The sequence below is a fragment of the Arvicanthis niloticus genome, chromosome 23, assembly GCF_011762505.2.
Source record: "Arvicanthis niloticus isolate mArvNil1 chromosome 23, mArvNil1.pat.X, whole genome shotgun sequence".
Classification (NCBI taxonomy): domain Eukaryota; kingdom Metazoa; phylum Chordata; class Mammalia; order Rodentia; family Muridae; genus Arvicanthis; species Arvicanthis niloticus.
Window position 1 is genome coordinate 10,633,210 of NC_133430.1, and position 27,903 is coordinate 10,661,112.

At 51.1% G+C, this 27,903-nt stretch overlaps 1 protein-coding gene across 1 annotated transcript; it reads right to left on the bottom strand.

Annotated features, from left to right (window-relative positions):
• Nucleotides 1-1,917: 1,917 nt before the first annotated feature.
• Nucleotides 1,918-27,863, bottom strand: Hhipl1 (HHIP like 1). The gene is made up of 9 exons (XM_076921228.1): nucleotides 27,206-27,863; nucleotides 21,878-22,524; nucleotides 17,801-17,944; nucleotides 15,663-15,991; nucleotides 14,962-15,088; nucleotides 14,505-14,650; nucleotides 12,345-12,426; nucleotides 7,902-7,984; nucleotides 1,918-5,948 (listed from the first exon to the last, which is right to left on the bottom strand). Exons 1-9 carry the CDS (start codon nucleotides 27,476-27,478, stop codon nucleotides 5,404-5,406), a joined length of 2,376 nt encoding a protein of 791 aa, XP_076777343.1. The 5' UTR covers nucleotides 27,479-27,863; the 3' UTR covers nucleotides 1,918-5,403.
• Nucleotides 27,864-27,903: the final 40 nt, after the last annotated feature.

Genomic DNA, 27,903 nt, shown 5'->3' on the forward strand with positions numbered 1-27,903 from the left:
CACTTTAGGAAGGTGGTTATGAACCCCCTCCCTGAGCTTAGCAGACATCCTAAGCTGTGTGGACTTTACTTTGTGTCCCTTGTCTGTCAGGACTCAGAACAGAGACTCCATGGAGGTAAGGCCAGATTCCGATGGACTCTAGGCACAGTCTGGGATGCTCCAAGCAGGGGCAGGTAAGAAGGGGGAAGAAAGGGTAAGGTAGTAATATTCTCTGACACGTCAGGCAATGCTAGTGACCTCTGCTCCACAGGGCCAGCTCACACTGTCATTTCTGTCCCTGTTCCTGGCTGGACTTTGTCAGTGGCCTGTTCCAGACACAGCAGCCACTCTGTTCCTATGGCTGTATCCCCACAATGCCCCTAACTAACTCTCCTGCAGTTAGTTCTGGGACACAAGCTGCTCCTCCAGACCCTAGGTCCCAGGTCCTTTCACTGAGCAGGTAGCCAAATGACCTGCTACCTGGCTCTTCCCTGAGGTCTCCACTGGTACCAGCCAATAGGGTAGCTGCAGGTCACATGACATTACCACTTGAAAGAGGCGTAGTCCAACTTGGGATAAGCATTGTGTAAAATATATACCAGATTTTAGAAATTTAGCAGCCAGAATATGTGTGAGTGTGTGTGCGTATGTGTGTGTGTGATAAGTATTGTGTGAAATACATACCAGATGTCAGAAATTTAATAGCCAAAATATGTGCAAGTGTGTGTGTGTGTGAGAGAGAGAGAGAGAGAGAGAGAAAGAGAGAGAGAGAAGCATTGTGTGAAATGCATACCAAATTTCAGACATTTAATAGCCAAAATTTAATAGCAAGTGGTGTGTGTTTGTGTGCATGTGTGTGTGTCACAGAAAAAGGCACCAGGTACTTTCTCGCTCTCACCACCTCTTCCTTTGAGACAGAGTCACTCCCTGAACCTGGGACTCAGATTTTCTCATCTAGGCTAAAATCCAGCGATGGCCGGCAATCCTGTCTCCATTCCCTCTTGGAGCTGGGGTTACAGATGTGAACAGTATGCTTGGTGTGTTAGGTGGGCACTGGGATTGTTGTGCAGTAAGAACCCTTAACTGCTGAGCCACCTCTCCAGCCTTGCAGAAGGTCTTCTTAAGTCACTGATACTTTTCTGTGCATGTATCAGAGATGCCCAGGCATTTAGAGATCAAAAAACATGGTCATAGCTGTCAGTTCTCGGCTGCTTCTTATTTTTCTGAGACAGGGTCCCTCTTTGGCCTGGAACTAGCCTGGGCTAGCTTGCCAGTGATCTCCCAGGGGTTTGCCAATCTACAGCTCTGATCCCACCATGGCTAGGATCTCATGTGTGTGCCACCACCCCAGAAAAGCTATTAAGTCATTAATATTTTATCAAGTATTTGTGTATGGGTACCCATGCATATTTACATGGGTTCTGGGGTCAAAACTTTACCAACATAGTCATCTCTCCTGCCCTGGTATTTTATATTGTCTGCATGTTAAAATATTTTGAATATGTTGGATTAAATTAAATATAGCAAAATGAAGAGGGACTGGAGAGATTGATTGGCAGTTAAGAGCACTGGCTGCTCTTCTAGAGAGGATACAGGTTCGATACCCAGCACCTACATGGTGGCTCATAACCATCTGTAACCCCAGTTCTGGGGGTTCTGATACCGTCTCTGGCCTCAGCAGACACGAGGTATATGAATGGTGCACACATTCATGCATGTAAAACACCAATACACATAAAATATATTTTGTTTGTTTGAGACAGGGTTTCTTTGTGTAGTCTTGGCTGTCCTGAAACTCAATCTATAAACCAGGCTGGCCTGGAATTCAGAGATCAGTCTGTCTCCTGGATGCACCATGTCTTAGTCAGGGTTTCTATTCCTGCACAAACATCATGACCAAGAAGCAAGTTGGGGAGGAAATGGTTTATTTAGCTTACACTTCCACATTGCTGTTCATCATCAAAGGAAGTCAGGACTGGAACTCAAGCAGGTCAGGAAGCAGGAGCTGATGCAGAGGCCATGGAGGGATGTTATTTACTGCCTTGCTTCCCCTGGCTTGCTCAGCTTGCTTTCTTATAGAACCCAGGACTACCAGCCCAGGGATGGCACCACCCACAATGGGTCCTCCCACCCTTGATCACTAATTGAGAAAATGCCTTCCAGCTGGATGTCATGGAGGCATTTCCTCAAGGGAGGTTCCTTTCTCTGTGAGAATTCCCAGCTTGTGTCAAGTTGACACACAAAACCAGCCAGTACACACCACAACCACCCAGCTTACAAAATAATCATTTTTTTAAAAAAATTGAATAGTAAAAAATATTTTACTCTTTTAACGCACTTCTGGAAACTAGAATTATGTCCGTGGTTCACATGTTTCCACTGGACAGTGGAACACAGATGGTGTATATGACTGTAGAGCATGGTTCTTGGGCCAAAGCATTTTCATCACAGAGCAACTCAAATAACAAACCCAGCCCATGCCAGACCTGAGTCAAAATCCAGAGAGGGCCCTGCCACTCATGTGGTGATTCTGCTGCCAACTACCACTCCAGATGTCCCCTGTCTTAGCTAGGGTTTGCATTGCTATGACAAAACACCATGACCAAAAGCAACTTTGGGAGAAAAGCATTTATTTATTTATTTATTTTTTTTTTTTTTTTTTTTTTTTTTTTTTTTTTTTTTTTTTTTTTTTTTTTTTTTTTTTTTTGGTTTTTTGAGACAGGGTTTCTCTGTATAGCCTTGGCTGTCCTGGAACTCACTCTGTAGACCAGGCTGGCCTCGAACTCAGAGATCCGCCTGCCTCTGCCTCCCAAGTGCTGGGATTAAAGGCGTGCGCCACCACTGCCCGGCTGAAAAGCATTTATTTAAGCTTACATCTTCTAGTCCCTCAGGGCAAGAGCTCAAATCAGGAACCTGGAGACAAGAACTGATGTAAGGGCCATGGAGGAACACTGCTGTCTTGCTCCCGGCCACTTCCCCATGGTAGTTTTCTCAGCCTGCTTTCTTATACCATCCAGGACCACTAACCCAAAGATGGCACCACCACAGTGGGCTGGGCCTACCTCATCAACTCATTACTCAAGAAAATACCCCACGGCCTTTCCCATGTACCAGTCTGGTGGGTGTGTCTTCTCAGCTGAGGTTCCCACTCCTCAAATGACTCTAGCTAGTCTTAAACTGACAATAAAAACTAGCCAGGATGTCCCTCCATGGGGTGCTATTTCCCAGCAGGAACTATTGGGAGCCTGTAGCAAGAGGGGATCTGGAGGTACAGCTTGAGGAAGGATAAGGATGGGGGAGGCACTGAGAAGTGGGCCTCGGTTCTCCAAAGCCCTGGACATCAATTTACAGCCACTGTGGGGATGGAGAGAGGGATGGTGATGTTGGGGGTTCTGGGGGCCCCATCAGGATGGCATGATCTAACAGCTGAGTTATCTGGCATGCAGCAAGTTCTGCACAAAGGCTAGTTCTCCTCCACGAAGTGGGTGAGAGGTCCGACGATGCCCAGCTGGAAGAGTTCTCCATGTTGGCTTGAAGAGGCTCATGTTCCTCCTTCTGCTTGAATCTTCCCATGACACCTCAGTGCCAGCCCCTCCACGTGACATGCCTCCCTGTCTAACACAGTTGCCAACATGGTTGTCACCAAGTCACTGCTGGGCTTTCCATTCATGGAATGCACTGGTTACATCTGCAATGCTACCTTGATTTTTGTGTGTGTGTGTATAGATCCTGTTAATTACCGCCATCTTCCCATAAGGCTCAGAGAAGTGACTGGCTGTCCTCAGGCTACATAGCAAGGACTAGAACCTCCACCCGCTTCTGGTTTAATGTGTGCAAGAGGTGGACGCAGGCGTCTTGGGAACTGAAGGTTGAAAGACGATTGTCAGCCAGTCCTGGCACACCAGGTGCACCTGCTCAACACACGGTCCTCCACACCCAACTCTCCCCCTCCTGTCAATAACCACAGTAGGCTGTGTAGACACTCTGTGCCCCTCCAGAAACAGCATTACAAAGATGCAGACGACACTGGCTCCCCGGCTGCTCCGCCTTGGGGCTACACAGGTTTGCAGAGAAGGATGTTTTCCTTTTTTTTGTCACTTTTCTTAACAGTGCAGTAATTTTTTTTTTTCATTTCAGAGAACAACCAGACTCCAGAGTTGCAGAGCAACCAGGGTGACCCTCTGCAGCAGTGCTCCACTCTCAGCTGTGGTGACCAGGAACCTGAGCCTGCACCCAGTGTCCTGCCTGGAACACCACGCAGGCCTGTTCAGATCGGAACTCAGTGCAGGAATGACTTTTTCCTGCAAAGCTTGGACCAGGAGCCTCACCCAAAGCCCTGGCCACACTGCCTGACACGGGTCATACCCTCTGTTCCCAGCCTGGTGACTCAGTTGTGTCCCTAGCCCCACCCCAATGAGATGCTAAGTACAGCTATCCAGAGCTCACTCCAGGGACCAGGCACAAAACCACCGGTGAGGCCCTTCATGTACAAGGAACCCTATAGAGCAGGGAAGAGGTGAGGTCCTTCATGTACAAGGACCCCTATAGAGCAGGGAAGAAGCCACAGCCCCACCCTCTTTACTCCACCCCTTGCACCCCAGCCTCCAGATGTGTGGGGGTGATAAGAACGGGGAAGGAAGGGTTGTGAATAGTTAAATTGTTGACACAGTTCTGGTGAGTCGTCTTGGTGACCCCACAGGCTACTTAGCCCATGAGGCTGAGCAATCTGAGGATCCCGTGGGAGGGGATGGAAACAGTCGAAGATGAAGTAGAGCCCCGCCCCCACCCCAGCTGGGGACTGAAGGGACCGTGAGCCTAAAAGAGCATCTGTCCCAGGAATAGGTGAGGGTCAGCTTTCAGGGATGGAGGGAACCCAGTAGCCTCCCCAGGATGCCCGAAGGACTCAGCAAATCGTTCCAGTGGTCCTCCAGGCCCTTCAGTCTGCCTTCCATTGTGGGTGCTTGATTCCTTTCGGCAGCTTGGTCCCTGGTGGGCAGCAAATGACCACAGGCCCTCTGATCCTACGAGATCCTTCTCTGTGGCTCTCAGACTACCCATTCGTTTCTGCGGTGTTTCGGACTGCTGGGTCACCTGCCACATTTTAGCCATGTTTCTCAGACCACGATCCTGCTGTTCTGGTGCCTGTCACTCAGCGCCGGCAAAGAAAGGCTGGCCCCCTTCCCTCAGTCTGACGTTGTAAAGGCAGCCAGCTTCCCCTACCCGGTCGGGTTCCTGAGAAGTGGCTGCTCTCCGAAGTGCTGACGGGTACGAGCTCTCATCCAACACACACACACACACACACACACACACACACACGAGGTCACGTGCAGATGAACCACCTTTTGGGCCGTCCACCCTGGCTCGTGCGTGCTGCACGGCACGCCCGCAAACCCAAGGGGCCACTCGCAGGGTAGCACCGCCAGGCTACAGGTTCGGGTCTTGGTGGCTGCACTCGACGCCAGCGTCCTCGTCGTGCTTGCAATTGTGCGTGCCCACGCCAGCGTGCGCGCACTCCAGCAAGTTGCGCTCGCTGCCCGCGCAGCGCACATCGTCCAGCAAGATCGGCAGCGCGCGGCCCTCGCCAAACTCCGCGCGCTTGGCGGCTCGCACCGCGTGCGCAAAGCCCAGCTGGCGACACACCACCGCGGCCGCCTTGGTGTCCCAGGCGTCGTCGCACACCGTGCCCCAGCGTCCGCCTACGAACACTTCTACGCGGCCGCGGCCGGGGCTCAGGCCTGCCGGCCGTACAAGACGCACCGAGCCGTTCTGGGGCTCGGGGACCGCGGTACTCGGACGTCCCCGCCGTCGCCCGCCTCCCTTCCGGGCCCCTGGTCGCCCGGTGGGCCTTGCGGGCTTTGTGGGTCGCGGGGTGGGCGCTGGGGGAGCAGCCGTGGGGCGCCTGCGGCGGGGCGCCTTAGTGGGAGCGCGGGCCGTGGGGCGCGGAGTGCTCTCTTGCGTCCGGATGAACTCTACAAAGAGGGAAAGCCTAGGGTCAGAGGGAACTGGCTGTCCCAGCCAAGCACAGCCCCCAGCTTGTGCCAGCCAAACAGATCTTAAGGAAAAACGCCTGGTCCGGCTCCACTCCGACCCTAAGACTAGGATGCGTCTTAGGGAGCCAGCTGTGTTTGACTGGTCTTCCTGACCCCTAAGGATTCTCGCCTAAAACAACGCCAGGTACTTCTTCAATCATTCAGCGAGCCCTGGTTGGCAGGCAGGCATTGTGCCGGCCCACTGCTGCTGACTGCCCCGAGCTCTGCCCTGATGAAGTGGGAAGACCCTGAAATTCAGGCACAATAAGGGAGTTGTCTGGACGCCTTACAGGAGCTAAGGACTCACTGCTTCCTGCCTTCGGTTTTTTATGAAGAAGCAAAAGCCACAGAGGGGTTGATGCTAGCAATAGCTTCAGAGTCAGTTCCAAGACAGCCAGGGCTACACAGAGAAATCTCATCTCAAGGGAGGAAAAGGAAAAGGAAAGGGGGGAAAAAAAAAGATTTGCAAGTCTGTGAGGCATTTTCTCGATTAATGGTTAATTTAAATGGCCCATCTCACTGTGAGTGGTGTCAATCCTGGGTAAGTGGTCCTGAGTTATATAAAAAAGCAAGCTGAGCAAGCCATGGGCAAGCAAGCCAGTAAGCAGTGTTCCTCCACGGCCTCTGCTTCAGTTCCTGCCGTCAGGCTCCTGCACTGAATTCCTTCCCTGACTTCTCTCAGTGACAGACTGTGACCTGAGAGTTGTTAAGTGGAAATGAAGCCTTTGTTGCTTTTGATCATGGTGTTTTATCAAAGCAATAGAAGCTCCAAGACAGAAGGACTGTTGGATGGATGATAGCAGGATGGATGTATAATGACTAGATAGATAGTGAGTGGCTTTCTAGATGGATGGATGGATGGATGGATGGACAGATAATGGCTAGATGAATGCTGGCTGGTTGGGTGGTTGGTTGAGTGGATGGATGGATGATAGATTCATGAGTAGTTGGATGATGAGTGGATGAATTCATGTTTGGATTGGTGGATGGATAATGGGTGAATGAGTAGGTAGATGGATCATGATGCATGGATTTATGAGTGAATGGATGGATGGATGGTGGATGGATGCACTAATGTATGAATGGATGAGTGGATGGATGATGATAAGTGGATGAATGGGTGGATGTATGAATGGATGGATGGGTGGGTGGATGGATGAATGGATGGGTAGATGAATGGATGGATTGGTGGGTGGATAGATGGGTAAGTGGGTGGATGGATGAATGATGGGTGGGTGGGTAGATGGATGGATGGGTGGGTGAGTGGATGGATGGGTGGGTGAATTTGTGAATGAATGGATGGATGATGGGTTGATGGATGGAAGGTGGATGAATCAGTGAGCAGATGGACAGATGGATTTCCATCATTTCTTAGTATGCAAATGACCTTACTATGCCAAGCCACTGTTCCTATCTAGCTTGGACACAGTGGGACAGCCCCTCTACCGTTTCCCAAGATTCCATGCCCAGGCAGTCATTCACAGCTTTAAATGGCCCTCAGAACACAGGGTTTGCTCATGGCTCCCTCTGCCCTAAACCAAGAGGGACAAAATGGAGCCATGGAAGGCCCAGCCCAAATGCCCCACCCCCTTACTCCCAGATAGGCATCCTCCCAAGGGCTCTGAGCATCCTTGCCTGACACAGCTATCTTTTTCCTGTCCCATCCTACCTGAGGCTGCGGCCTCCTGGGGGTGTCTACCTGCTGCCGGGACCTAGTTGAAGGATCTGTCAGACAAGATGCACTGTACTCATAGTTCATTGACACTGACTGGGTCTCTCATAGATGTCACACATAGTGTGAGGTATAGGGGCCATGGAAGCATTCTAGGCCCCTCTGGGCCCCAGTCTGACCTGAGGTAGCAGGAGCCCCTTTTCCCACTGAAGAATACTTACTTTCCTTGGGCACAAAAGGGATGAGACGACTCCTCACCTGCACCTGAGCAGGGCGTATCTTACATTTACCTGGAGGTGCCCGTCTGCCAAACACACACAGAAGGTCAGGACTGGGATCCAGCCTTGAGCATCCCTGTCTTTCACCCCATATCCCCCTACCCCAACACCTTCCCTTGCAGTGAGACACAGAGGGTAGGGGCCAGATAGGTGTGATCAGGGACAGCTGTAACTAATGTCCTCCGTCACGCTAAAGCTCCCCACCACCACGTTGCCCACCCCACTCCTGTAATGCCCCATTCCTGCCCACCCCTTCCACTCCAGGACTTTGAGAAGAGTCTCTCTCTCTGCCTCCAGTTTCTGGTGGTTTCTAGAGAAATGCGGAGATAGTTAAGGCAAGCTAAAAAATATAGCGGGCAAAAGGGATGAATTGTGGGAAGCTAGCCCCAGCATGGCCGGCACAGTCTTGAGGCCTGTTGTTCAGAGAAAAGAGTCTGAGAAAGGTTGCCAGGGTGTGAACAGTCTCCCCCACCCCCAATCCTGCAGAAACACAAGGGCCAGAATTCCATTTTAATTGGTTTTTGGCTGTTGATCTGTGATCCTTTGAATGGGTCTGACTCTGTTCCAAGACTGCCCCCACGTGGGTCCAGGACTTCATTGGGGGTTCTATCAGCCTGGAATTGAAATAGCCCCCAGATAGACTTGGCATAAGAGGGGACATGTAGTTCTTACAAGGCACACAGACTTCTCAAAGCTGGAGGTGCAACCATCTCTACTCTGATCTCTCACTGGACCTGCATTTGGGGCAGATCCAGGAAGCAGGGGAGGGTGATGTCTCTTAAGGAGATTATATTTAAAAATACTTTAGATGCTACACTGCAAACACCACAGTGGTTCTGTTCAGGCTCTGACCCCTGGGCCTTCCTCCCTATCCTCGTTTTCCACTTGTCAGTTAGCAGGCATTTGAGGAGTCGGTGTCAGGAAACACACTGCTTTCCAAAGAGAAAAATAGAAGAGAGGTGGGTGAAGGAACAAGGGAGGAGCCCCGCTCAGTTCTGCCTGCCTCTCACCCCAAGACCTTGAGCAAGAAAATGCCAAAGTCTTCCTGAGTCCTTTCTGCACACCAGGGACAATGAACCAAGAGGGAGACTTTGTTGTGAATCAAAGACCAGAAAGCAGCTAAGATGACATCTGGCAAAAAGGGGATGTTCAGTATAAGTGACAAGTCCTTCAAGAAGCATTATTTTTTTCAAAAAAAAAAAAAATGTTTTACATGTATGAATGTTTTGCTTACATGTACATCTGTGCCCCACATGAGCACAGGGTCAGCAGAGAGAGCAGAAGAAGGCATCTGGTCCCTGAAACTGGTTCTGGATGGTTGTGAGCCATCATGTGAATGCTAGAAACTAGAAACCTAACTCAGGTCCTCCGGAGGAACAGCCAGTGTTCTTAGTCACTGAGCCATCTCTCCAGCCCCAGAACTGTTTTTAAAAATGAAAATAACATTAACTTCCAAGAGTCATGGAAGATGAAGATGGTTCAGTGACTCAGCAGACAGCGACTAGCATCCTTTTGAGAGGGATGATGTCATGTGGAGACAATGACACTCCTCAGGGACAAGCAAGTGAGATAAGAGCTGATTGTGGTCCAAGCATGAGGTCACAGATATGAAAGTGGATGAGACATTGGGTAAAAACAAGATGGAGGGATATTACGTCATCAATTGCCGATTTGTATACGTCGTGATTTAAAACAACACACACGTACAATGTGAGGAGCAAGGGGTTTGAGAAGCTGCCTGCAGACTGGAAACAACAAGAATTGTGAAAACATGTTGACTAAAAGGGATGGGGTCCTGAGATCAAGAGGGAGCTTCTGCTGAGTACAGGAGCATCCAGGGTTAGAGGCGAAAGCATGAGGAGTTCAAAGTCAGCCTAGGGAGAAAAAAAAACCCAAAAAGGCCAGGCTTGGTGGCATATACCTTTAATCCCAGCACTCAGAGGCAGAGGCAGGCAGATCTCTGTGAGTTTGAGGCCAGCATGGTCTACAGAGTGAGTTCCAGGACAGTTAGGGCTACACTGAGAAACCCTGTCTTGCAAAAATATAATAATAATAATAATAATAATAATAATAATAATAATAACAATGATAAATATACTTTACATATTTGCATATATAATTATATGTTATGTGTTATGTATTGTATATTGTATCTTATATGTTACATATTATGTACAATATACCATATAGTATGTATTATATATAATAATTATATATTATATATAATAATATATTATTATGTCATTACATATTATATAATAGTTATTATATAATATATGATTTTTTGTTATTATTACTATTACTATTGCTACTACAAAAACAACAAAGTAGGCACCAGGGAAATTCCTCAGTGGGTAAAACACTTTTGGTGCAAGCCAACAAACTAAATTCAGCAACACACATACACAGATATGTTCATATCTGAAATCCCAGCACCCCTACCACAAGGTGGTAGACAGGTAGGAAAACGGCCCAGAAACTCTTGAGCCTGCTAACCTGAAGGCTAAGAACTAGTTCCTAAGGGGTGTCCTCTCGGGACATACTGTGTGAATGCCTACCCTCACATACATAACACACCCACACCAGGGTGGGGGTGTGGTTAAAAAATATATAAGTTTAGTGGTACACATTTTCAATCCCAGCACTCCAGAGACATAGGCAGGTGGGTCTCTGTGAGTTCAAGGACAGCCTGGTCTCCATAGAGAATTCCAGAACAACCAGAAATACATAATAGAGAAAATTGTATCAAAAAAAATGTTAATGTGGGGACCTGGGGAGGTGACTTGGTGTGTAAAACACTTGTCACACAAGAGTGAGACCTGGTCTTGGGATCCTGGTACTCATGTAAACACAAAGTTGGCCTAACAACCTGTCAGTAATCCCAAGTGGAGGCAGGGGATCCCTAAAGCTGACTAGCCAGACTACCAAATAATGAGCTTCCAGAGAAAGACCCTGCCTCAATATGTAAGGTGGGGGCGGGGGGACAAAAGTGGGAGACAACCAACCTTGTTGACCCCCGGCCTCCACATGCATGTGCAGCCACACACATTCAAGCACATATACCTACACACACACACATGCACACATGCACACACACAGGCATAAACATGCACGCGTGTGCACAAATACACATGCGCATGAACACGCATGCACACGAACATACACATGTATGTGCACCTACACACATTCAAACACATATACCTTACAGGTACACACACACACACATGCACGCACGAGCACTTACTATAAACAACCCTGACAATCATCTGTAATAAAATGCCCCTCTAGAAGCTGTCTGTTTTAGAGACCTTAGACACTAGCACAAAACCTGCCCAAACATTAGGCTGGCACAATATTATCCTGTCACCATTCCGTTTGACCCCTTGAGAATGTGCATTACACAATGACCTCTCTGGCCACTGACTGACCACTCTCCATCCAGGGAAACATTCTCCTCTGCAGTGGCACCACTGGCTCCTGAGTGGTCCTACATCGACTGTAACAGCAAAAATGAACTGGAAAGGTAACCCAAGGCCTTCTGTATGCCAGATGCCAGACAAGCCCACTATGTTCCTAGTCTGTCTGTCTGTCTGTCTCTCTCTCTCTCTCTCTCTCTCTCTCTCTCTCTCTCTCACACACACACACACACACACACACACACACACACACACACACAGAGTTTTAAAATGAGATTGGATCTTACTAAATTGCCTAGGCTAGCCTAGAACTCTCAGAAGCTGGCCTCGAACTTGCAATCTTCCTGCCCAGACTACTAAATAACTGGGGTTACAAGTTTATACTGCTATGCCTGGCTGAAAAACAAATGTTTAGGTTCAATGCATGTTTTAGAACTTCTCTAAACCTACTCTGCCTAAAGTAACTGGCTACTCTGATCAAGAAGCAAAAATCTGCAGGCTTCAAAGGGGCTCCACGAGGACCATGATGTAGTCATCCATTAAACACACTCCAGAGTCTGCTCTGTGCCATTCCAGGATCTGAGGGGTGTGACAGGGTGAGGAGACAAAGCCTTCACCCTGGAGATGATGGACAAATTCAAGGCCAAGAGATGACAACGGAGTGAAGACCAGGTAGGACAAGAGAGCAAGCAAGTCAGGGAAAGCACTCGGAGGCTACAGGTTCATACTCTTAGGGCATGCCGCCAATGGTTATGGCCCCTAGCTTGTAACTCATCTCTCTACTCATCCAATGGGGAGCTTAGAGAGCATAAACCAAACCCAGGAGTCAGTTAGGCCTCGAACCAAGGAGAGAGAGCCTCACAGCAAGAACTGAGTCAGGTAGGGGATGTGAGAGTAGATGTGGGAGAAGATGGGGGAAACTTACTGTCTCTGCAGACAATATGGGTCAAAGCCCAGTTCTGGGACTCACCTGGAGGGATCCATCACTTTGTAGATGACCCCTCGTGCAGCTGTGGCACTGGGCACACCCGTGGACATGAAGTACAGCTCCCCTTTGAAAAGGGAACAAGGCAATGAGGCTGAGAACCGCCTGCAACCAAGTGTTGGCAGCTCCGCCCCACCCACGCTCCCCTCAGGCTAAGAAGCTGACCACCCCACTGTAACCTCCACAGACTCTGGGGAGGGGGTTGTTCTGGCCACCTAACACCTCAGCATGCCTTGATCCTTTGCAGCACTTCCCCGATGTCTCATCATGCATGACCCCATAGAGGCTCCCACCTCCAACCATCATTGGATAGAGTCTGACCAGGCCTTTTCTGCTGGCTACAAGCATGTGAGCACTTATCCCTCACATCCTATGTGTACTGGCTAGATCTGTGTCAACTTGACACAGCTGGAGTTATCACAGGAGCTTCAGTTGAGGAAATGCCTCCATGAGATCTAGCAGTAAGGCATTCTCTCTCTCTCTCTCTCTCTCTCTCTCTCTCTCTCTCTCTCTCTCTGTTTTTGTTTTTTTTTTTTTTTTTTGGTTTTTCGAGACAGGGTTTCTCTGTGTAGCCCTGGCTGTCCTGGAACTCACTCTGTAGACCAGGCTGGCCTTGAACTCAGAAATCCACCTGCCTCTGCCTCCCAAGTGCTGGGATTAAAGGTGTGCGCCGCCACCGCCGCCGCCGCCACCACCACCACCACCACCCCAGCTTGTAAGGTATTTTCTCAATCAGTGATCTAAGGGGGAGGGCCCATTGTGAGTGGTGCCATCTCTGGGCTGGTAGTCTTGGCTTCTATAAGAAAGCAAGCTGAGTAAGCCAGGGGAAGCAAGGCAGTAAGTAACATCCCTCCATGGCCTCTGCATCAGCTCCTGCTTCCAGTCCTGACTTCCTTTGGTGATGAACAGCAATGTGGAAGTGTAAGCTGAATAAACCCTTTCCTCCTCAACTTGCTTCTTGGTCATGATGTTTGTGCAGGCATAGAAATCCTGACTAAGATACCATGTATGCATAAGGACCATACTGAAGCTGCCAGTGCTGCCTACGGTGACCCTGTCCTCTTGGTCTCTGTGCTTCGAATGTTTCTGAAGGTTACTGGGGCAGCAGAGGTCCTTGCAACACCATTCGACATGTCTAAACCACAGCTAGATCCCAGGAGCCGGGAGAGGCTGTTTTGCCTTCGCCTGGCAGCACTTTCTATGATTTGGCTGTGCTTGGGCTGGCCAGCTCACAGGCGCCTCCTCCTGGTTTTCTGTCTTTCGTTGTCACTCAAAGGCCCTTGAGAACTTCGCCTTCCTTCCTGACTGCTCAGGGGAGGGGGAGGCTGCTTCTAAATCATCGTTAACCCCCTACTGACCAAAAGAAAGAGCTTCCAAGGGCTCGGTGAGCTTAAGGACCTGGTGAGGCCCGGGTTGGGGCTGCCCTTTGGGAAATTCACATTCTAATGAGGAGAGGAGGTTGTCAGTTCAACAAAGGTTTCCCAGACTAGGCCCTAGGGGCTTTGGGCACTGGGCCCTGCAGGAGATACCCCTCCAAAGGCCGTGCTAAGCGTTGCCTGGTAACCTCTACAAGCCTGCACCAGGGCCTGCTGGGGGCCCCTGGCCTTTTGTCAGGGAACAATCCCAGGGCCAAGGACAAAGGCGGGATGTTGGAGTGGGATCCCTTCTTCTCCCCCTCCCCTCCCCCACCCCCCTGCTGTCTCTTGCCTCAAAACCGGGAGTGCTGGGAATGTAAGGTCCAGTGCCAGGCTAGAAGGCTGTAATGCCTGCTTTGAAATGACAGTGGAGTTTCCTCCATAGCTCAAGCATGCTTGCCCAACTCTTCCCTCCTACATTTCATATTCCTGATCTTTCCTGCTCCTGCTGCTGACTCTGGGGATTTGCATCCATTCCCATCTATCTATTCCTCCATGGATGGGGGATGACCCTTCTAGTCTCCAGGTAAGAAAGGAAAAGTTCTGGATCAGAGATTCTAGGGCAGATCCAAGAACACGCAAGGAAAAACCCAAGCCCCAGACACACGCCCACGCCCATCCCCATTGTGAAAGCCATTTCATTCTTAAGCTTCCTTCGCGTCAGAGGCCAGAAGGGTGAGTGCTTACAGACCCAAGCACAGAGAGGATGGAGGGTTCTCTGGACACTCACCAGCCTCGTCCTCTGCGAAGGAGATGATGTGTGGGTAGTAGTTGTTGATGAGTCCTGGGAAAGCACAGGTCTGTCCACGACCCATGCAGACCTCGCTATACTTCCACTGGCCTGTCTCTGGGTTCTCTCGGAGAGACATGAGTCGCCTGCAAAGGAAGATGAACTATGAGGTCATGGCTGGTATGCTGCACAAGAGATTCTGTCTGTCCATCTATTTATCTATCCAGTTATTCACACATCCATCCATCCACCTGTCCAGCCATCCATTCTTGCATCCGATCATCCATCCATCTGTCCAGCTTTGCACGTGCTTGTTCATTGTACCAATCACTCCTAAGGAGGACCGGGACTTTCTCACCGAGGAAGAGACCTGTTTGGCCCACTCCTGAGCACACACATACAAACACACTCTCCTTTTTACCAGCTAGGGGGAGCATAGGCCATGTGGGCCACTTACCCGCTCATGAAATCGCCAAAAATGTAGAGGCCATTGAGGTTGGGATACTCACAACCCCGGTACACGTAGCCTCCCGTGACTGATTTGCCCAGCTTGTGCGGGTAGGCGAAAATCGGCAGCACGTCATCTGAAGGGCAGATGAAAAAGTGGGTTCATCCTGAAGCCCAGTGCTCTGGAGTGGCCTGAGCAAAGGAGGCTCTCAAAGGGGCATACCGTATTTTTTTAGGAGCTTGGCAGGGGTTGCAGGGTGAGAAGGAGCCTAAAATGTTGCTTGAAGGGACCCCTTAAGTACAGGGAGGTCTGGAGTGGGAAAAGCCAGTCAGGTGAAAGAGGTGGGGGACAATACTATACGGATGTGGGGAGAATGCGGTCAGAGATGGTGCGGTATCCAAGGAAGGAGTGAGGCAAGAGGTCCCCAGAGGGCCACTAGGCAGAGTGAAAAGGATGGGATCTGGATTAGAGGTCCCCAGAGGAATGGGACAGATCTCAGCTCTGAACCCAGGGAGGAGTGCAACATGGCAGATATAGGTTTGGGGTCCTGGAGTTACGGATTCCGAGTTGGGGGGTCCCCAAGGAGATGGGGGTAAGTCGGACTGGATCCATGTCGAGGGTCTGCGCCGAAGAAGGCCCGGACAGATCTAGCTAAGGGAATGGGGAGGACCAGATAGATCCTGTTTGGAGGTCCCCAGGGACGCGGTCACCGAGGGAGGCGTTGGCGCACAGCTTGCGGTCGTAGCACTCGAAGCCCTCGCGAGCACGCCAGCCGTAGTTACGGCCCCGCTCCACCAGGTCCACCTCCTCGTACTTGTTCTGGCCCACGTCCCCGCAGAACAGGCGCCCACGGCCAGTGCCAGACATTGGGTCTCCGCGGTCGAAGGAGCAGCGCCACATGTTGCGCACGCCCAGGGCGTAGACCTCGGGCCGCGCTCCCGGGTCGTCCACGAACGGGTTGTCGGGAGGGATGCCGTAGAGAAGGCCGCGCTCCCTGCGGTCCACGTCGATGCGCAGGACCTTGCCCAGCAGCGCCGACCTGCGGCCCGGGAGGAGAGCGCCGGTTGGTTCCTTTGAGTCAACGCCGGAGGCAGGAAGGATGAGTCCAGCCCTGCTCAACCACTTGCACCAACCGGCTCTTTCTGCATAGCTATCCCGCACTCGCTGCGCTAGTAAGCCCTAATTCACCTCTTATTGCTGCATTGCCTTCTCACGGCTTACCTTTCAGGTCAGACTGCCCTTTACAGAGGGCACCCGAGCTATGACGAGCCAGCTTGTCACTCAGCTGCACCTGGCCCGGAGAAACCCAAGCTCTCTACCACCACCGCCTATGGAATGCCACTATCCTAAGCTATGGTACTGTGGGTGGGGCTGTTCACATAGCTGGGCTATAAGGTGAAGACTGGACTAGAAAAATAACTCATGTTTATGTCCTCATAGCCAATCGGGTGTTCCCACGGAGCGGGGAGCCACAAACGCTGAGTCCCTGAACCAGCGCAGGCCATGAAAGTCTGTATCAAATCGTACCAAGTATAGCTGGGTGACGGGCCACGTGTGCGCTAACCTCCTGGCAGCTCTGAGAGGAGGGAGAAAGTAGTTGTCGACTTCATTGATCACGTGAGCCAAGTGGTCCGCAATGGAAAGCGTCTAGAGGGGTGTTTCTCAATCTGTGGGTCACGACCCCTTTGTAATACATTACAATTCACAACAGTAGCAAGGTTACAGTTGTGAGGTAACAACAAAACGATTTTATGATTGGCGGTCACCACCGCATGAGGAACTGTGTTAAAAGGTCCCAGCATTAGGAAGGTTGAGAACCACTGCTCTAGAAGTGGGGGATACAGCTTTGCAGGGTGGTTTCTGCTCTGCCCATTCGTGCTGCCCTCCGGCTCCGTTAGCATTTGAGAGCTGACACCTCCCTCCAGCCTGCCCTGCAAGGCTGAGTTGGTGCAGTTAGCTCAGGTGACACATTTGCACAGCTATCGCTGACACATAGAACCTAGTGTTTCCCTCATTTTCAACAACCTCCCAAGGAGGATTAACAGGCCGGTGGCAATGCTTGGTGCCTGTGGCCAGAAGCTCCAGGCCCCCACCTTCACACCCCACGTCCAGCTGCAGGATCTACAAGAGGCAAACTCCTAGCAGCAAAAAACGATGTCTTTAACTTCTGCACAATTATCCATGAATCCCCATTTCATTCCTCAGCTTCCGCTCCAAGCACATGGCTAAGCTGAAGAGGTTGGATGTTTCTCACTGTCAAACAGGAATGAATAAGCCACAAACCGTAACCCACACATCTTCCCTACCGTTACTTTCCGGGGCCAAGAGAGGCTTTGCACCGGTGTTAAAGGAACAGGAGAGTCTGGCTGGGACTTCCTGCATAAGCCTGTGTATACAACAACTCCTCATGTGTGTTTATGTGCATGAAAGGAGAAGGCCAGGCCATTTGCTCAAAACAGGGAATAGAGAAATAAGGATGAAGAGGAGACTGCACTCACATCTGGGTCTCTTATGGAAATACATACTCTGCCTTTTACCAGCCAGTGCTCACCTAGGAGAAAGCCTCATCCTCCCAAAAGCTCATTCCTAACACTTCTGTATCTGTGAAAACAGGCACTGTGCCTGACCCTTGACAACTGCTGGCACCTTCTTTCCTCAGGACAAGTCTCCCACTGAGCTTATCACTGTCCTCGCTAATCAATGGGGGTTAAGTGTCTTATCTGAGGTCCCCGGCTAACTGCAGGTTACCACTCTGCTCCGTGTGGTGGAATAGAAGCTCTCCTGCCAGAGACCCTTAAGAAGCTCTGTGTGCAAAGCGAAGCCTCAGCCGAGCAGAAGCAGGGCGTACTTGTTCTGTGCATTTCCAAACTTCCCAAAGGGGTCTCCGGCCATCCCTCCGTCTCCAGTAAAGATGTAGAGGAAGCCGTCATCCCCAAAGAGCAGCTGGCCCCCATTGTGATTGGAAGCTGGTTCTTCAATCTCCAGGATTATCCTAAAGAAAGATAAGTACCCCCTCAATAAAAACCACCTTCCAAATGGTAACCCCCAAACAGCAGTAAAAGCTTCTCTCCGATCGCAGTGGAAAAGACTTTGTATCTCATGTAGCGCTTAGGTCCGGTTGAGTGGGGATGACTCACTTCACTGTGTCAAAAAAGGAACTGGGTGATCAGAATCGTTAAGTGACCCACTCGAGGGGCACACGGGCCACCAGCATCAGGGGTGGGACCAGAACTCTGGGCTAGTGCTTTGTAACTGCTTCTCATCTCTGGTACCCAAGGAAGCTTGTCAACTTCCCCATTTACCATATCTTGATTCCTACCTGTGATTCCTACTAGTGACTCAGAGCGTGTTTAGCATTTACCCGTGATTGTTAGCTACGAGCTTCTCAGGGGCACTGGGGCAGGCCTTCAGCTGCATACTCCCTGAGAGCTCCTCACTGCCACTGGAGGAAACCCGCACTGTACCCAGTCAGCTGGCTTTCCATCAGGACTTGTCATGGATGGGGGAAGGCAAGAGGAAGGGAGACACTGCCATTCTCTGTCCTGAGAAACAGCAGGGACAAGAGTGGCGACTGTGAACATCTCAGCCAATGGCGAAGACAGCCACACAAACTCCTCCAGTTGTTTCCTCCGTCCCAGTAGTAACCATATACAGCAGTTGGTGGTCTCTCCACTGGCTCGCCCCAACACTTCTGCAGTCCTCTCCCTGCCTCATGGTTAATTCCCTGTACCAAACACCTCCTGCCCCAGATAATATGAAATAAAATGATATATATTATTTAATATAATATATTTAATATTTAATATTATTTAATATAATATATTTAACATTTAATAATATTTAATATAATATGTTAAGTATATTAACTATATTAAAATATTATGTATACGTTAAAAAGTACAATCTGGTGGGCAGGTAGGTATGATGGTATATGCCTTCATTCCCAGCACTATGGAGTCAGAGGCAGGTGGTTGTCTGTGAGTTCAAGGACAGCTTGGTCTACATAGTGAGATATATCCCAGAATAACCAGGTTCAACAAGACCAGCCACTGCACTAACCTCATTATCCTTATGAAAACAGAGTAGGAAAACAAAACAAATCAAAAACCACAAAAAAAAAAAAAACAAGCAAACAAGAAAAAACAAACTAACAAAAAAAAAAAAAAAGCAAGACACAGAAAGTCCAGATCATTAGAAACTGGATCTTGACTGGTTTTCTGTATGATAAGGCTGATGCAAATGACCCTTACAGAGTTCCAAAGTCAGAGACCTCCAAGCAGAGGACAACAGAGGACAACTCAGACTGCTGGTCACCCACCTCCTCCAACTATGGGATGACACTGAGAACTGACCTGGGTACAAATGATGGCTCACTCCTGGCCCTGCTAACTGGCCAGGCATGCCAACTTCTCCCTCTGAGTAAGTCAAGTTCTGTGTGAGGTGCCCAGAGGACCCTCATTGAAGCCTAAGGTTAAAACGTGACTCTGTTATGCTCTGTATTTAATTAATGAATTTTATTTCTATTTGTGTGTGTGTGTGTGTGTGCACGTGCATGCATCTGCCACATGTATGCAGGTACCCTGGTACTGAAGTTATAGGCTGTCATGAGCTGTTCCCTATTGGTGCTGGAAAACTGAACCCAGGACCAGCAAAAGAGCAGCAGATGCCTTTAACCACGGAGCTAGCTCTTCTGTCCCAGGATTCTTGCTTGTTCCTTTGTTTTTAGGCAGGTTCTCCCTATATATCCCTGGATGCTCTGGAACTCACTATGTAGACCAAGCTGTCCTTGAACTCACAGACATCCACCTGCCTCTGACTCCACAGTGCTGGGAAAGAAGGCATATATCATCACACCCATCTGATTTTATTTATTTTAAAGACAGGGTATCAAATAGCTTAGGCTAGCCTGGAACATGCTATGTAACCAAGGATGGCTTTGAACTCCTGACCCCTGGGTCTTTTTTTTTTTTTTTAAGATGTATGTATGTATGTATGTATGTATGTATTTATATGTATGTATGTACATAGTGTTCTGCCTGCATATATGCCTGCAAACCATAAGAGGGCACCAGATCCCATTACAGATGGTTGTGAGCCACCATGTGGTTGCTGGGAATTGAACTCATGACCTCTGGAAGAGCAGTCAGTGCTCTCAACCTCTAAGCCCTCTCTCCCACCTTACCCCCACCCCCATCCCCGGATCTTGTTGCCTCCAGTTCCTAAGAGCTGCTATTACAGGGAATGTACCAACCACTTTCAGTTCCCAACTTCAGGTTTCATCATGAGCCATTTTTTATGTCACCATTGGACATATCCTTTCATGTTCCATCTCTCCTCTGTCAGGTCCATGGGACAAATCTTCTCCCATTGAGAAGTGGTGTCTCAGGCTTGAGTATAATCACAAAAATTCTGTTTTCCCTTTAGTCTCTGGCTGCCAAATAACTCAAGTCAAAACTAATGCTCTAAGAGAAGATGTGTATCCCTCGAAGCTACCATTTTGGCTGTTTCTTCTTTCTATATGTCCAACATCAGCATATGTATGTTGGCTTTTCATTTGCCTTTTTACCAACACACCTGATCCTGGCCTTGCTCCTGCTTACCCTCTACTTGGGGTTAGAGACAGTCAGTGCCTCTGAACTACATTTCCCATGCTCCTTTGCTAGCCGAACACTATCAGCCAATAGAAGGCATTAGGAGAGCCAGGTATGGGGCTGGTGTTTTGTTTGTGTTTCTGACAACATCTCTGCAACAGCTGCTCCCCCACCCCTTGGCTCCAGTTAGGTTGGTCTCCAATCAAATGTACCCCCACAGTTCTGGCACCTCACTTCCCCCTGGATCCCTCAAATCATAGGAGGAGGTAACTTCTTCCAGTGACCCAGGCTCATTGCTGCCTTCCCTGGGCTGACCTTCCAACACTCCCAAACACTTATTTTCAGTATCTACTTCTGTCTGGGAGAGTCTCTGGAACAGCATGACCAATCCAGTTGAACACCCCTCTGAACAGTTAGGACATAAATAACAGAGAGTAGGTTCTTCAGGCCTCGGGGGCCTAGTGTAGGAGCGGATTAAACAGGGTAAGAGCTGGACATGGTCACCAATGCCTGTAATCCCCATGCTTGGGTGGTAGAGACACAGAGAAGATCAGGAGTTTGAGGCATACGCTACACAGGAAGTTCAAGGACAGCCTGGGCTACACAAGGAGAGACAGACAAACAGAGACAAAGAGACAGAGACAGAGAGGGAGACAGGAAAGGAGAAAGGCAGGGAGGGAGACAAGGAAGGAGAAAGACTAAGAGAAAGAGAGAGAGAGAGAGAGAGAGAGAGAGAGAGAGAGAGAGAGAGACTGGAGCAGGGCCAGCTGCCAGAAACTGAGAATGGAGAGGTTGGGGGAGAGGCTGGCTGTTGAGGTAAGAATGGTGACCTCTGACCCACAGCCCAGCATGCCCAGTGATGGGATGCACTCTGTGAGCAGACCAGGACTTGGTCTTCTCACAGATGCTTGGATGCTTCCTAGCCGTGTGACCTCACAGGTCACTTTTTCCCTCTGAGCTGTGACCTCATTCGGTTTTATGAGTCAGATGAAATAACTATCTCCAGAGCCTGCCACAGACTATGAGAAAAGTGTCTTGTCTAAGAGGCCAGAAGCAGGGGTCCGGGAAATGATCCCATGCCATGTCTGTTTTGCAAAATCATTCCTCCCAGGCCCCAGAGCCCCAGGCCCCAGAGCATGTGATTCATCCCTGCCTACACACACACACACACACACACACACACACACACACACACACACACACGAGTGTTAAAGATTCACAGCAGTTAAGGCAGACACGCTAGTGCAGCCATGGCAGTGTGTGACCCGCAGCCTCCCACGTGACCGCCTACGTGACCGCTCAGCCCTCCCTTGGTGGGGCTCCCAGAAAGCCACCTCTCTGAGCCATGATCCACGGTGTTCTCATCATCCTCTGAGACTCTGAACTCGCTGATACGGATCCACTCTCTGAAGCCGACCCCCACAGAATAGTAGACGTAGAGCTTGCTGGGATGTGGGAAGCGGGGATGGAAGGCAAGGCCCAGGAAGCCACGCTCATCCCCTTCCCAGGGTGATGTCAGCACAGCTCGGCTCACATTCAGGAAGGGCTTTTCCAGGCGGGAGCGGTCAGGCAGGTAGGTCCACACCAGCCCCACTTGCTCTGCCACGAAGAAGCGGTGGCTGCCATCCCCGGCATGTACCATGGCAACCGGGTTTCGAAGTCCATTGGCCACTTCCTCCAAACACAGCTGCAGGCAGCCCTTGGCATCAGCCACTACACGGCCCAGGTTCGAGTTGAGGTTCTCGTTGACCAGCAGGCTTGGGAAACAGTAGTCGGTATCATCTAGGGACAGGTAGCGGCATAATTTGGCCCGGTTGCTCTCCAGAGCCCAGAGCTCACGGTCAGGGGAGAGGTGACGGAAGAGGCCTCGGCAGGTCTGCCACATGTCCAGGCAATAATCCTCACACAGACCAGGTACTGTCCGAAGCGGGGTGGCAGGATCCTCAGCGTCGTAGAGATGAGCTGCATAGGGCGAGCACTCCTGTAGAGACAGGAGGACTCAGAGATGCCAGGAGGGGAGCCCGCACCTGCACAATTCACTCCTTGCTTTTGTGTCCCCATTCAAAGGTCACCTCCTAAGATCTGACCTTCCCCTCCAGGCCTCTCTGCCATTACTTTCTGGCCTCTGACAAAGCCCAAGAAACTTACCATATGCCTTTACTAAACAAAAACGTAACATTCCACTTGCTTATTGCCAATCTTCATGAGGATGTGCAAGAAACCTCCGTCTTCTTCACTGCAATATCCCAGACTCTCACACAAATCCGGGGCACAGCAGTTGGTGAGGGGACAGTGTAAATAGTTTACCCCTCCTGCCTCCTGGCAGCCTCAGTGTGACTGTGTCAAAACACTCTTACATCTACTGTCCATTTAATGCTTATGAGTAGTTCACAGGGGGGAAACTGAGGCTTAGGGTCCCCAGTGTTAGTCAGTGATATGCCCAGGTTAGTAGTATTTGGGGTATCTGAGTTCGGTCTCAGGTCCAAATTACTCCATAACTAGACAGCCAACATGTGCGAGGTTGTGGGGTAGGGGGGAGAGGCTATGACCCCCAGGATATTCCCAACCTTCTATCCCGCCCTCAGACTCAGCTCCTTCCAGCAGGACCCTCCGTCTCTCCTCACTGCAGCTAACAGCACAGAACTCTGTGAGATTAATGAATCTTCTCGGGCACTGCCAGACCAGAAAGCCTTCCAGAGTCCTTTCCCTGGCTCTGCCTGGGGTAGGCAGAATTCATCATTTTCTGCCAACCCGTTCGTGGGGTGCTGTGGACTCCACTTGTGCCCTCGTGGGAGGAAAGTCACTCCCTCGGGGAGCAAGCCAGAGATCACAAACAGGACTGTGCACGCAGATAATGAATCCATCTTTCACCCTGCCCTCGTCCTACCATGCAGCTGGTCTTGTTAGAGTCAGTCACTTGGCCCCGTTACAGGCCATTCCCATGTCCTGCCTGCCGCAAAACTATCTGAAACCCCATGCTCATTGAGTTCTTCTTCATGCTATGGTTGCTTCCCTCTGGTGTGATGGATCCTTGTTGCTATTCCCACCAACCCCAGAGCTGATTCAGCTCTAGATCCCTAAGACCTTAGAGATGCAATTCCGAGACTGAGAAGACAATGGCAGCCATACACTGCCTGCTCTCACTAGAAGACCAGGCTGGGCTGTAGCAGGAGACCTCAGTCCGAAAGCAAGAGGACAGCAAACCTCCAGGCCAGGCTCCCTACAGTTAAAGCCGCAGTCATCCCATGGCCTGGCCCCTGGGCCCTGTTGCTGTGGGCTGAGTCTCACCTGACAAACTAAAGGCTCTGTATGTTCTTGGTATCTCTGGTCAGCCCCTGTCTCTGACTGAAGCGTCACATTTTATATGACACTCTGCACTCTGTGTATGGCAGGCCAGATGGCCAAACCTCAGACTGTGCAAGGCCAGCTCTCCTGTGATCCTCTAGATGCTATTGTGGGTCAGCAGTGGCCAATGGGAAACCTGGGAGGACACACTAGTTTCGATTCCTCTCTGCAGGGCTGTGTCTCTGTAACGCCAATGGTCACACGGAAGGGTCTAGGGGCTCTGAGAACCTGGTGAGGACCTTGGCATGTACCTGTATGATACATGACCACTGAGTCAAGCGGTCTTTTCACATGTGGTCTCTTTGCTCTTCCTTACATGCGCTGTGAATGTGAGGCTCAGACCAGAGCTATCCAGAATCAGTAAATGACAATGGGGACAGTAGTTGCTGCTGGTAGAGAGGGTACTCAGTCACTGGACCTCATGTCCGGGTACAGTGAGGCCATAGGAGTAAGGTGACTGTCACTTAACGGTTGCCACAGACCAGTTTCTGACACTCATGACTCATGGCCCCAAGTCCCAGAGTCTTAGCCCCTCCTCTCCCACGGCAGGGAAGACTGAGTCTTGTACACAGTGTTCCCTCTGCGGGATGTTCCACCTCTGGCAAACTGCTATCCGTGATGCAAGGCCCACCCCACCAGCCTCCTCCTCCCTCCTTTTCCCAAGGCTGGCTCCGCCCCTCCGGTACTCATGACACTATCTCTGACTCACACCGATTCTTCTGGTAATTTGTTACTTCAGTCAGGGAAGGTTCCTCTTCTTCCATCACCCCTGCTTCACCAGAGGTGGGATGGCTGCATTGCCTGGCCGGGACTCAATTATCTCTTTGCTGGCCATCTACCCACAGACTATGAGGCCCTCAAGGGCAGGCGACCCAGGGTCTAACACACAGTTTGGCTTCAGGGCAGGAGGCAGTGTTTTAAAGTGGCCACATGAAGGGCTTTGGAGCCAGAGTTTATGTTCCAAGTGTGATGTTTGGCAAACTCCTTACCTCTCTGTGCCTATGTCCCCATCTATAAAAGAGGAAAAGAACTCCAACCTCACAGAGTTGTCGAGAGCAATGAGCTGAGACGCCACCTGTTTGTTTAGTAAGTGTTCCAATGAAATGAACCCTGAGGGGGTGGCTCAATGGTCACTCTTCCGGGCTATCCCAGATTTTTGAGGGCTTTTCGATACTCTCCCTGATACCTAGGGATAGTCTCTTAGTTGCATGTCTGTCTGTCTGTCTGTCTGTCTGTCTGTCTCCTGAAATGAATGAAGAGGCTTGTGAGGCTATGTCTGTGACTTGCAACTTAGCTGCCCCTGGGGACATGTGTGCTGAGTGTGTGAGCCTGTTAAGCACCTTCATGGGTTACTATTCAGGTGAACTCTGGCTGATGAACTCACGCACCCAGCTTCAGAGAAGTTAGCCACGTGCGAGCCACACACCAGTCATACTGAGTTGCCATGTGCCACCATTGCCTGACACACTTTTCCAGAGGAGACAAAGCCTCAGGAAAGAACCCCCTGCCTCCACAAGACAGCCGTGCGTCTTGAATGATCATTGACAGAAACCTGTAAGTCTCCTTGGGATTGGTGGCAGTGACAATAGCGCTCCCACACTCTCCTGGGACCCCCTCAGGGAGATCACACCACAGCCTTGGCAGACCACCTGATGCAAGCTCAGGCCAGACATGAGGTCACCCCCAGAGACGCCTCAATGGAGGTAGGAGCAGACACTCTACCACAGACTTCTCAGGCCAGGCCATTTTGGGCAGTTTCCCAAGGAAAAAGAGGAGCCTCCTGCCAGCAAACAGCCTCGGGATTGGCTCCTTCCTCCTCCCTGGTCCTGTCCATCCCCTTTGCCATGCTGGGCCCAGCAAATGGTCTATAAGTAAGCGTGGTCCAGTGTAGGATTCCTGCTATTGATCTGGGTGCTGCAGGGATACCAATGGGCCTTTTAGATGGACTTCCAGGATGGGAAGAGAGGTGAGTGGTCCACCACACCCTCTGGCTCTCTTGGGTTGCACCAAGTGTGGGGGTTGGCTTGGTAGAACCCATTACAAGATGAACAGAATACCCTAGAGTACTGTGATCTCTCCTCCACCTTCTCCTTACCTCCCAGTACCTTTTCTCACAAGGGCATTGAGTGTGGACCAGGTCTTTTGACTGGGCCATGTCACCACTGGACACGTGCTTGTCTTTCCTGAGGCATCCCCTGATCCTTGCTCTCTAGGCCAGCAAGTAAGCACTAGAGGAATTTGCCTACAAATCCCAATTGAACCGCTCGCCTGTGCCGTTTAATCTCCATGGCATGGGGTGAGGGGTAGACATCTGCCCCTGTTTTAAAGACAATATAATTGAAAGACAGCCGTGAACCTTTCAAGTTCACAGAAGATGTACTATATCAAACCCAAGTCTACCCTTTTAGTCTTCTCCAGGCTGCCCCCTGCTGGCTGGGACCGGAACTTCGTACTGTCCGGCGAGAAGAGGAGGGGTGCGGGGAATGGAGGACTTTCCACTCATGCATCCCGGATTAGGGTCCGCCTGGGGTTTTCCTGGCTGGCTGGTAATCAGATCAATTAGGCAGGATACTCCGCATCAACAGAAGGGGAGTGATAGTTCAGTGTGGATCCAAGTAAGGGCTTCACTATCTGAGTTGAGATGAGAGGGGTAACGGAGTCTGGGGAGGGGCTCTCTACCAGGTGAGGAGGCCAGTAGCAGAAAAGAGAGGTGGGTGCTCTAAGCATCCTGGCCCTGAGGAATGGGCTCTCAGACTGCTCCTTTTAATCCGACTGAGGAAGGGTCCTCATCGGACCAGCAGTTCCTAGACTGCTGACAAAGTCATGCCCTGTATTTGGCTACATTCTCGTCCCATCCTGCCTTCCCCAGCTTAGCAAAGACTTCCTCCTGGTACCTAACAGAGACCCGGCTCTCTGCAGTGAGGCGCTGGGGGCAGCTTCCAGGGTGTCCCAGAGAATAGGAGTCTCTGGTCTCTACGAGGAACTGAGGCTCCTAAAAGGCCCAACATGTTTGCAAAGCAAATGAATGACAAGCTCGTCTGGGATGCCAGGTCTTCCCGCCTGATGCCAAGTCACTCCTTCTTGGACCCCCCAAGCTCCAAAGTCCAGGACCCGCTTCTGCCCCTCGCCTCTGTGGTTGCCATCACCTCCAAAGTTCAGGATCCATCCCTAAGTCTCATGCCTGTGGGACTGCCATCCCCTCAAAGTCTGGGACCCACTCCTTAGTATCGCCCTTCTGGGAATGCCATCCCCGCTCCGCCCCCACGCCCGCCAGCGACCAGTGCCCCACGTGCCCCCGCCGCCGCGCGCCCGCTCACCTGGCACAGCAGGTCCAGCGCGTAGCCGGCACACGTCGCCCACACCCCGGCATCCATGCGGGTCTCCAGGGCCCGGAAGCGCCGGGCCAGCGCCGCGTCCTGCTCCGCGGTGCAGCAGCCGAAGGCGGAGTACTGCGCGCAGAAGCTCAGCGGCTGCGGCGGCCGGAAGGGCGGCCTGAAGTCCAAGCACTGCGGGTGCGCGGCGGCCAGCAGAGCGCGCAGAGCCAGCAGCGCCCCGGGCCCGATCCGGGCCACAGTCCTCCGTCCCGCCATTTCGCCTGGCGGTCTGTAAAGCAGCAGCCAAAGGCCAGCCAGCCCTGCCGGTGCGCCCCACCAGGGAGCTGCTGGCCGCGCCCCGAGCGCCCGCCTCCCGCCTTGCTTGCACCCTCCGGGGCGCTCACAGGGAAACCCGTGGATTCGCCCCACAGGCCTAGGGTCCGGGGACTCCCCTCGCTCGAGGTCACCTCTGCTTGGGAGCACTCTACAGGATTGGAGGAGCACGGCACAGTCTGGATCCCGCTCTGTGGGCAGCCCCCTCCTCCTCCTGGCCCCAGCCTTTCCAAATTCAAGGGTAGTGGCCTGGCGTCTGAGAAGCCCCGGTTGCCCAGTTCCACAGTTCCACCTCTGATACTCAGCTTCCTCTCTCTCAGGATGTTAGTTAGCTAGCCGCCAAGGAGCAGGAACCCCAAAGCCTAAGG